General features: G+C 37.9%; 2 protein-coding genes across 2 annotated transcripts in view; one reads left to right on the top strand and one right to left on the bottom strand.

The window, feature by feature from the left end:
* LOC113765166 (tubby-like F-box protein 3) overlaps window positions 1-11,087 on the top strand; it is a 28,373-nt gene that overhangs the window by 9,541 nt on the left and 7,745 nt on the right. The window lies entirely within an intron of this gene.
* LOC113765167 (basic proline-rich protein-like) lies at window positions 2,013-3,346 on the bottom strand. The gene is made up of 2 exons (XM_027309252.1): window positions 3,048-3,346; window positions 2,013-2,440 (listed from the first exon to the last, which is right to left on the bottom strand). Exons 1-2 carry the CDS (start codon window positions 3,137-3,139, stop codon window positions 2,152-2,154), a joined length of 381 nt encoding a protein of 126 aa, XP_027165053.1. The 5' UTR covers window positions 3,140-3,346; the 3' UTR covers window positions 2,013-2,151.

The raw sequence follows: 11,087 nt of genomic DNA, 5'->3' as shown, positions 1-11,087 counted from the left end.
TACTGTATGACGTGTCATTGCTTGCATTGCTTGTTCCAAATTCGATGTACCATGAATCCATGTTGGAACCAGGTTGGAAGCTTCAAATGATCAATCAAAAGTAGAGCAGTTAATGAATTTCTCCTAGCTCCAAATGATCAATAGGAAGTAGAGTGGTTAATGAATTTCTCCTAGAATAAGCGCCTGCTAATAATCACTCTTTTATAAAGTTTCTCGTTTTGCACAAATTTGGCTCGGCCTGGCAGCATTTTGTAGGCAAGTATGTTTGTGGGTCGGACGCGAAACTTAAAATTAAGTGTAGGCGTAGTAGGTGAATACGAGTGATTCAAATTTCTGCATTTGTAGTAAAATTCAAAGAACGTGTAGCAGTGCACCTCTTTGATTCAGAAATAGAAATCAATTCCTTTAATCTCCCTTAATCTAGTTAGGTCCTTTTTTAGATAAGTTAGAGTAGGAGTAGAGTTAATGTATAGAAGTTGCCGATTGATAAAAAAAAATGTGGGTCAATTATGGAGAAAAAAAGAACATATGTATGTCAATTGTGGAGGAGCAAAGCAACAATATATGCTCATTAAATGTGTAATTAACTCTATCATTACTTTTTTTGGTGTGGGGAGGGAGGATGTGAATGGAGGTACACCATACTTTAGAAAGAATGAATGGCCCTTGTAAATTGTTGGAATTAGTGAAGGGATAATTAAATATGCAATCTACTAATTATTTAAAAATGTCTAAATAGTAAAATAATTGATGAATCACAAATTCAAACAACTCTCAAATTTTTTAAACGATTTAACAGATCTATTTTGAAAGGATTTCAAAACATTGGTCAAATCTCTCAGTTCAAATGAAATGTGATAGTATTTGCCTCTTTGGGATGGCCAAGTGCCCTTAGAACATCGTTCCGGCCTGCCAACCAATTGTATAATTGATTTTCCTCCGGGAACGAGCCAAATCAATGGATAGTGTTTGCCTCTTTGGGATGGCAAAGTGCCAGTTTTGTATTCCGGCGCCGGCCATATCAACTTGTCAAGTGGTTGCTGGTACGGCAAGCAATTCATCCTTCCTTTATCCAAACGTCTATTATAGTATACGTGGAAAATGGAGATGGATCATGGATGACAATATATAATATATAATATATAAAAATGAAGTGAAACCACTAGTGCTTGTCTGGAGGAAAGCCCAAGTCAAATATAAATGCTGCGATAATATTATTGAGTTTGACGCATAATCAAATGAACCCATTGGCAACCAGCAGCCTTAGGCCGGTGGCCAGGCGAACTCTTGCCTCCCACCAATTTGTCACATTTGTGATTCTTTAAAAAATCCAACACTTATCTGGTCTGGTGATGATTCTGTTTTCATTGGTCGTCCATAGGTCCAGTTAGATCTCCTCCTAGTTAGATTAGGATAGAATAGGAGTAAGAGTTGGGATAACGATTGACAAAAAAAAAAAAAAAGAACCCATTGGCAACACTGAATTTCTTTTTACTCTTTTTTTTCCCCTTTTCATTGCTAGCTATTATAACTATAATACTAATACTCCCTCCGTCTCAAAATTTTGGTCATATTTTGGGAATTTTAACATTTTATCAGTGCTTTAATTGTAATGTTTGGACTTTTCTTTCTTTTTTTTTTTCAATCTTACCCCTCAAAATTCAAATTTGAACTTGAATGTAAGATGCATTTGATTAAAAATAGGGACAATTATATCCAAAAAAGAGATCAGAAAGAGTTTTAACTTTCTAAATAGGACAATTATTTTAAGACATTTTAAAATGGAAAGTAAGACAAACTATTTGATTACATTATGAGTAATGTTATTTCTAATCTTTCGGTCCAAGTCATCTGTTTAGTTTAATGCCACGTCGTTTCTTATGCTACGAAACATATTATGGAGTGTTTGGATACAAAACTTATCCTAAATAATATTTCGCTTGCATCATAAACACATTTTTCAACCCATTTTTTTATATTCCCAATCACCTTTTTATCTCACATACATCACATCACAAAAAAGAGCTACAGTAATTATTCCAAATAATATTTCAAATAATACCCTATCCAATCATGGGTGTGATTATATGACTCCATTGGACATTTCACCAACGGTCAGAAGAACCATTAGAAGCCGTCATCATCAAGTCTTCACCATCTTGGAGGGCCAGCGGGAGGTCCACCGGGCCCAGGGGGCGCATAAGGTCCTGGAGGACCAAGTGGTGGACCATAAGGAGGCCCTGGAGGGGGAGGAGGAGGAGGTCCTGGGGGTGGAGGAGGAGGAGGAGGAGGAGGAGGAGGTGGTGGTGGTGGTGGTGGAGGAGGAGGAGGGGGAGGAGGAGGGCTAGGTACGAAAGATGGGCTGGATGGAGGCCCAGGATCTCCAGTTGGGCTTCCAAAACACTCTTTCAGTAGCCAACAGCAGCACAAGATGTAGAAACTGCATGGGCAGGAAAAATAAAAAATAAAAATTTACAGTATAAAAATCAGAGGCCATTTACTAGCGCAAGGTGCTATTCTGGAAGGTTTATTCACTTTTCATTTTTTTTTGTCTAGAAATATTTAGATTTTTGGATGAAAATTCACATTTGAAACCCTTAAATTTGAAAAAAACGTCATTAGTAATTTCTTGGAGGAACACCAAAAGAATTTGCTAGTGTTGGGAAATAAGTGTGTTTGGATATTAAAAAACTGACAAATATCGTTATACTTGTATCATTAACACATTTTTTAATTCTTTTTTTTTTTTTTGCATGTTCACAACTATTTTTTTTATGTGACATACATCATATCATAAAAAAATACTATAATAATTATTCCGAATATTACTGTATCTATCTAAATATAATACTAATATTTCTCGGGCACCCTTCCCAATTAGTTTAACTTCGTGCACTCAAATTAGCTGGGAGCATTTTGGAGCAAATAAGATTTCAATTAAATCATGACAAGAAATTTGAAGTTTCCTAGCAGTTTTAGCAGCATTGTAAGAGTTAGGTCTCAAAGTAAAACATTTTGGAAAAATGAAGAATTGGGAGAGGACTGACCAAGAAGAGACCACATTGCACAACTGCCCAACAAAGCCACCAGAAGACGACCCCGGGCCAGCTGACGGAGGAGGGCCGCCTGGTGGACTCATCCTACTGTTTTTCTCTCAAAGGTTGCAGCCCCTAATTTGCAATGGTCAGTTCAGTGTTTTCTTTACAGAACTCAGAGCTAGCTGGAAGCTGGAAATGGAAAAGGTTGTCCAACAAGTATGTTGAATGGTACGAGTTATGGAGCTTTTTAGCTCATGCAAGAATCACTGGTGGTGCTCGTAGCTTTGTATGCATTTGGAAGTTAAAGGCTTCTGAGTCACTTTGTTTTGCCAAATTTCAAGCATGCTCAACTAAGATACTTGTTGGAAGAAAGGACAAATTCGAAAATGCTACCAATGTGGTAGTGCTGAGCACCTGATTGCTCAGTGCCCTCACCTGCCAAAAGAAGGAAATTTTTCAAGAGCAAAAGGAAACACGTCTAAGCCAACCAATGCCACGAGTAATCGATCGAAAGTGCTGGCAAGGACCTATGCAATGGGACATCAGGAGGTGACAGGCCCATTAGCAATCATCGAAGGTACCCCCCTATCTTCCATCGTATTGAGGTTTCTTCTATTCGTTTCAAAAGATTACTACCATTAAGGCCGATCTACGAGACATTTGCAGTTCATTAAGACTAAAGACCATTGAGACTTTGAGCTAAGGATTACACGGTTGGTTGGTTGTTGGATTGAGGTAATCTGTACCACTCCTGATGAACTCGTTAATGAGGTATTAGAGTATTCGAACCCTTACTCGTGAAAGGATTAAGAAGATTTCACTTAAAGGTTGCAATTTCGAGGACGAAATTCTTTGAAGGAGGGGAGATTTTGATACCCCGACTTTTAGGATACTATTTTTGTTTAATCTCAAAGAGAATATTACGATTTCTTTACTTTATTGTTTTGTTTTACAGACTAGAAACCCTAAAGTCTAATCAAAACCCTAGTTTCACTTGTGACTGATCGTTTTCTCAAATTTCTCATATTTCAACCGAAACCCTAATTGTAATCTATGTAATTGTAAAACCCCTCATATTTTCTTAAAATTCCCTTTTATTTGGAATTTATGATTTTATAATAGCCTTATTACCCAAACACCCCACAATAAGTGCAAATGAATATAGAAGTAAGGGTTTTTCCTTTTCATTTTAAAGTTAGCGCGAATTAGGATTTTACGCTTATCCGTAGTGCGACTATCCGGTACGAAGTGTGGATCAAATTTGGTGATTAAAAGTGAGTTTTAGATGATATTAAGTGTGTGACTAGAAGTGGTAATAATAAGTTAGTGAATTATAAGTTAAAACACTAGTATACGCGATTTAAGAAAAATCGGCTCGGACCGACGGGTGTCGCGCGCTACCGATTGAACACACCACTTGAACACTACTTTATTACCTTCATCTCCTTACTTTGATATCAAAAAAATCACCCCAAAATACCCTTCAAGGCAGCCTAAATTCTTGACCAAGAGAGAGAGAAAAAAAAAGGAAAAATGAGTCAAATTTGGTGGAGACAATTGTTGCCCATCTAAGGGCCTTTGGCCAAACTAATTGTCTTGCCTTCTTGTGAGGACTCGTAAAAACTATTATTTTATGCCTAATTTATGGCTTAATAAATTATTTAATTGGATTTTTGCCACGAGGAATATTTTCTAGTCTTATTAGACCTAAATACATGATAATATAACTTCGTTATATTTTTAAAATGATTCGTTTCAAAAATTAATTCCCTGGAGCGCGTTTAATAAAATAGTGAATAGTGCTTGAAGATTTTATCCGCGTAGGAGCACCATAAGCTTGGAATATTGGAGACTTGTACTATGGTCCTAAAATAGGTAATCTTATGAGTTAATACTCAAGTGATAGTTAGTAGTGCAATCGTTATAAGAATTTATTGGAAGTTTCGTGTTATAGCGTTAAAATTGACGGTACGCGTTTTCACACGCGCGACTTTATTTGAGGGACTTTAGACCCTTATTTCGGGACAATTAAGAGTGAATAATACTTGCATGAATATAAATGCATTGGAGGTTCAGTGCACTAGTGAACCAAACGCGCGAGAAAATCGAACCTAAAACGTGCCAAACGAGCCCTAATAAGAGTTGACTTTGGAGTGATTGTGCACCACCCATTTAATCTTCTCTTGGAAGCTAATTTTGATCAAACTTCACTCCACCTTCTCTCACCTAGCAGCCGGCCAACACCCCCCTCTCACTCACTCTCTTGCTTCACAAATTCCTTCATCAAATCAACCCAAAACCTCAACCAATCTTCACCAAACTTGAAGATCATCTAGCATACTACTTGGAGGTTGGATTTAGCTAACAAAAAGGGCTGCATTTTCACGGTTTCTTGGAGCTCTTGAGGGCCAAAAATTTCTGGGTTAAGGCACTAAGGAGGTATAACTTCATCCTATACCTTAAACTTGGATTATGATGGTAGAAATGCATCTTTAAGCTATTGCATGTGGATGGGTGGCTTGATATGGTTGTAAAATGTGATAGTGGGCTCTTTGTATTCCCACACTTGGGTTGTTGTTGCTGATTAGAGGATCAATGTTGTATTTAATGGTAGTTTAATGGTTATAATGATGGATTTATGGAGTATTATTGTTGGAAACTCAAAGTTGAGGTCATGACAAGAAATTTCCGAAACTGCCCCTGTTTTGTTCGGCCACTATAAGGCCAATTTTTGGTGATTTATTGGCATGAACCTGATGTTTATATGTTATACTATATGTGTAAAAATTTTCGTTGGAAAACATTAACGTTTGGATGGGCAAATGAATTTATTCGTGGACTAGGCAAGCTGGAAAATTATTTTCGGGTAACCCTGTCCAGCGGTAGCATTTTGGCCATAACTCTGTCCTCGGGTGTCGAAATCAAGTGCCGTCGGTGGCGTTTGAAACTAGACATTCCTGGCTTTAATTTGAGATAAAATGTACGTTCTGATTCTTTGTGAGTGAGCAGAACCAAACGTTTTAAGATAGCTGTCCTGTCTCTCGGATTTGCTGGAATGGTTTGTAGAGGCAGCAACTTGAGGCTCAATTTTGAGCTGGTTGCTTGCCAAATTTCAAAACGTTTTCTTCTGTGAACTTTTATTCCTATGAATGCATTTTCTAACGCCATAAACCATGCCTCATTCCGAGTTAAATTGGTTGAGTTGTGATTAAAACAAGAGGACTGCCCTGTTTTGGAAAAACGTAGTATTTGGACTGATGTGGGACAAAAACTTGGGAGTGATCTTATTAATTGAAATTTTGATGCTAAACCATTACCAAAAGTATCATGGATGTATCTTAGACCTTTATTTCACCAATGAACCATGGTTGGATAGCTTTCTTGGTTAAACGATTTGAAATTGGGAAATGAAAGTCAAAAGGCAGATTGCCTTAGAAATTTTCCGGAACTTTGGATGATTAGTTAACTACCTTTCCGAGGGTATTTTTCCCTGAAATTTGATAGAGAAATACCTTGCATATAGGAGTAAAATACTGCCAATTTTGGCATCAATTCAAGTTCGTTTCGATACCGAATTAAATTTCTAGTGTTGGAGGTTCAAAACTGGAAATTCTTCTTCAGTCTTGAATCTTCCTCAACTTTGAGCTACCGTATCTCGGTACTCGAAACTCCGATTCTTGATCCGCTTGTTTTGCTATAAACCTCACTTGCAACTCTAATTGAGTTACAAATTTCAGAGGCCGGTTTGCAATGTGTGAATCGTGCCGAATTTTCAAAGTTGGCCGAAATCCAACTTAATTCTGCCTTGTACGCCGAGTCTGTATCTTCAAGCTCATTTTTGAGTACTTTCCATTTAGATTCATGGAAAGGTGTCTTCTAAGAACTTTTAACACTTTCCAAAAGGTTTCCAACGGTATAAAGTTTTCCAGTTTTGGACTTATATCGAGAGAGATACGAATTTTCAAAGATTTAGGATAAAACTGAAATTTCTCAATTTTCAAGGCAAAGGAGTTTTTCCAAAACTCTTAATTCTCTTAGTATTATTCAAACGTTTTGCCCTCGCTTTTCATGATAAAAACTCAAATAATATTGTACATAATAAAAGGCAAGTTGAACCTCGATTTACGAGTAATTGAGGTTCATTTCGTGAAATATTCCTTAGATTGTACTAGTGTACAATCTTCCTTGACAAGTGGGTTATTTGTGTGATTATCCGCTATTAATTGCCAGGCGCGCAAGAAGGCATTCAAGAGGATCTTACTGTGGACACTTGAACTCCCAGAAAATAATTCTTATTGAATTGCTCGGTGAGTGTCAAGTGTGTGAATCTGTGATACTTGCTTATTTGTGGTAATTGTTGGAAGTTTAAAAAAATAAGGGCGGGTGCGTACTTTACCGCACTCGTTCTAATTTCAAATGAATGATTGAAATGTATTGAATGAATGAAATGTACTGAATGAATGAATGAATGAAATGCAATGTTATGTTATGATACATATGTCGTTGGAGTGAACCTCCTCGACTTTCAAATGAATGGGGGACGCCCAAACTCATAGGCCAACCTTAGACTCGAGCCAGCAATGGGCTTGGTCGGGGACTTAGGCGAGCCATGAGGTAAATATGAGCTCGACCTAATGAGAGGTCTTGCTCGGCATACTCGTGGAGTATCGCCTTATACATGACTTGTGGGCCCTTGAGGTGTACAGTGGACGGAGGAAAGTAAGTGGTGATCTACGGTAATGGAAATACCGACCCGGTTGATAGGAGGGTCAACGCGGGAAGGTATACGAATGACATCGGCAGAGCGAGTGGAACTTAGCTCCTGAGAGCTACTATATCCTTGAATTGTTTCTGATTACTTTTCCTGTTCGAATGATTGATTATTGAAGGGACATGGTTTTATTTATTAAATTTGGGATTGCTATTTGAACAAAGTGCTTGCATGTGTGTTCTTGGCCTCACGAGCGTTTAGCTCACCCTATAGTTTTGTTTTCCTTAACAGGACCGAATCTTGGAGAAGTATGGTGAAACCATTCGTTACACTTTTGTTAAGACTCCTGCTATATTTTGACTAGGCCCTGGTTTGGGTTGTACTTTTGGAAATTGTAAATTTGAAAGTTTGGGCCCTGACGTGTATGTTGAATTTAAGTTGTTTTATGATTACCGATGTAATGGTTACATGTTAAGTGACTTGATAAGCTTGAACGCTTCCGCATTATTGTATTCATGTTGTTCTCTTCGAAGTGTTTAGTCCGGTTTTAAATTGAATGGAATTGCTTGAGTCCTGGCGAGAGCTGGGCAGGCGTCCGCGGATACCCTTTGGTCCGCCTTAGGGAGATGTGCGGCGTCACACTTCTTATCTTCAATTGGCTCCATTTCTTCATCATTTTCTGCTTGTCTTGGCCGAGAGGGAGAGAGAGAAAAATAAGAGGAAGAAACTCCATTTCATCTTGAGTTTGATTCATTTGAGTGAGAAAACAAGAAATCTAAACCGATTAATCACTAGTTTGGAAGCTTGGGAAGCTTGAGGGAAAAAAATTTCAAGGAGAAGTGGAGGATCCTTCTTGCAAGCTCTTGTCTTGAGGTATAATGGCTGATCAACCTTTCTTTCTCCATTAATCATGATTAGGTTGGGTATTAATGTTAGAATTGTGCTTGTGATGCTTGTTTCCAAAAGTTTTGATGGTTGGAGTGATGAATTTTGAGTTAGGGTTTTGATTGATTCACTTATATTTCTTGTGGGTTAGGTGTTAGATGATGTATTTATATGGTATATAATCTTGTAAAGGAGAAATTAGTGGTAGTTTTAAGTCAAAAATGTGAATTATAGCTTGCACATAACAAAATTCCAGATTTCTGGAAATTGTAGCTTCAGTTCTGCCCGGTTCTAGTTCATTATGTTAGAGGCTGAATTTGGTTTAGAATAAAAAATGAAAGTTGTAGAGAATGGTGTTTTATAGTTTTCTGAAAAATATCAGCTCAATCGAAGCAATGTAGCTTGTGAAAAGACCGAAATACCCCAGACTACCATAAGTAGAACGTTAGGGACAGTTTTGACATTTCACCAATCTGACCGCATCTGTTCACCCTGATCCGTGCTGATTTAGCCTATGGCCAAAACAGAAGTTGTATTGCTATGTCTTATCTTTCCAACTCCCCTATAATCGCCTCGATTGGACTTCGGTAGCCTGAATTATTGTCATTTAACCATAGTGCGGTTAGTTAACCCGTATGTGAGATTCTGGTTTTGTACAATGGAATTTTGACCTAGCTGCACTATGAATTGGACTGAGTGTCCTCATCAAAGTTGTAGGCCTTTGTCTTAGCTTTGAAACGGTATAAATTGTATCCCAATCCGATAAGCGTAGCCTCGGTTGTGTCCGTTATGCAAAACAACGTCAAATCTATCTTTTGCTAAACTTCATTTCCGCACATGTCGTTAGCTTGATTTTGTACTTGTATGACTTTGAGCCTATTGAACGAATATTGAAATAAGATTATTTTGTGTGTGACTTTGGGACTGTTTGAGGAAAATATTGAAGCCATAAATGGCTGGAAAATAGGTAAAATCAAGGGGCATGCTGCCAAAGTTTCACTAGAGATAAACCGGTCTTCGAAGTTCTAGTTCTGTCTTTTGCAAATTTGACTTGGATACACCGAAAACTGGGTTGAGGTGTCTTCATGGAAGTTGTAACCTTTTGTCTAAGCTTTGAGACACTACCTAGTGCATTTTGATCCGATAACCACAGCTTTGGTTATGGTCCAAACCGTGTAACCTATTTTTATATCTTTTCATTTTCACGCACGCGCACGTGCATGTCTCAACCGTTTTTGCCGTTTTGGCCTACTTTTGTTATTTTGTTACCATTCCGGCCATTTTGGCCAATTTTGACATTTTTTTGGCATTAACGTCGTTTTTGACCGTTTTTTATTCTTTTCGACCGTTTTCAATCGTTTAAGTTATAAACTGCTATTGTATGGCCGTTTCACTTATGTATGTATATAATCTGTCAATACAGACCGTGAGGCTTTTGACGGTGATGGTCAAGCTCAGTGAATTGTATCGTTTTTCGTGCCAAGCTTTATCAAGTGAGTAATTGGGTTGTTTCTTGATGTGAAATTATCAAAGTGCTTTGTATATGTTAAATAGGTACTTAGGTGAGGGTGTACTTTATCTTACTCGACCTAAACCCATCCTTTATTTTGATTTCATATGTGAGAATACATGTCTTATGTTGAGTATCACCCTCTTGCTGTGTGCTGATGGGGGTGGTTACATGATTTGAGTTGAACCCCTTTTACTATGTGCTGTTGGGGTAAGTACCTTGTTGTGTACTTTGTTGAGAGATATCATCTATTGAGAGATTGGATATCTCAAGGCTTGGTTCCAGCCCTGTTCCAAGAGTAGACGAACTATTCCAGCCAGTTGGGGCTTGGTCGAAGGTAGTTCTATGCTAACCTTGGGATTTCGTTCTTTGTTAAAGCTTTGATTAAAGCTAAGTGATTTTGTTTCGTTCGAGCTGCTGTGTGCTGTTGACTGGCCAGCGGGGGTTGATAAGGTGAATGGAAAAAGTAAGTGGAGTCTACGGACCATGAGTACTTTGGTTGACGGAGTGTCAACAGGCGTTCAAGTTCGGGGAATTGAACTGGCTTTGGAGCCACCTGTATCCTACCTTGTGAAGTTACCTTTCTGTTATTGATGTGAAATATCCTGATTTACTTGGTTAATTATGTGAGTGTACATTTTTTTTTCCCTGATTACTCACTAAGCATATACCTTACCCCATTCTATTTGTTTTCTTTAGCAGGGGGCCGACGCTGGGATCGTTCGGGAAGGTGTTTAGACTTTTGATTATAGAATATTTGAATTTGTACTTGTTCTAAGTTGACTAGTAAGATGTATATGGTTGTCGTGGTGGTTGTAGTTCTCAACTTTTCTAGGGTTTACTTTTTGGTACTCGTAGTATATATGACTTGATGTACTAGTTTATGCAACTTTTGAAGCTGTAAAAGAGTAAATAGAACTTTCTTTTGGCGTGAAATTTATTT

The sequence above is a fragment of the Coffea eugenioides genome, chromosome 3 (assembly GCF_003713205.1).
Source record: "Coffea eugenioides isolate CCC68of chromosome 3, Ceug_1.0, whole genome shotgun sequence".
Taxonomy (NCBI): domain Eukaryota; kingdom Viridiplantae; phylum Streptophyta; class Magnoliopsida; order Gentianales; family Rubiaceae; genus Coffea; species Coffea eugenioides.
Note: the sequence above shows the minus strand (reverse complement) of the source record. Positions and strands in the feature narration are given on the sequence as shown.

What these genes read in the sequence shown, in the direction of transcription:
- LOC113765167 (XM_027309252.1), bottom strand. Translation starts at nt 3,139, where the DNA reads ATGAGTCCACCAGGCGGCCCTCCTCCGTCAGCTGGCCCGGGGTCGTCT. An exon ending in TGCAATGTGGTCTCTTCTTG is followed by an intron (nt 2,441 to 3,047) that starts GTCAGTCCTCTC and finishes CTGCCCATGCAG; the next exon opens with TTTCTACATCTTGTGCTGCT.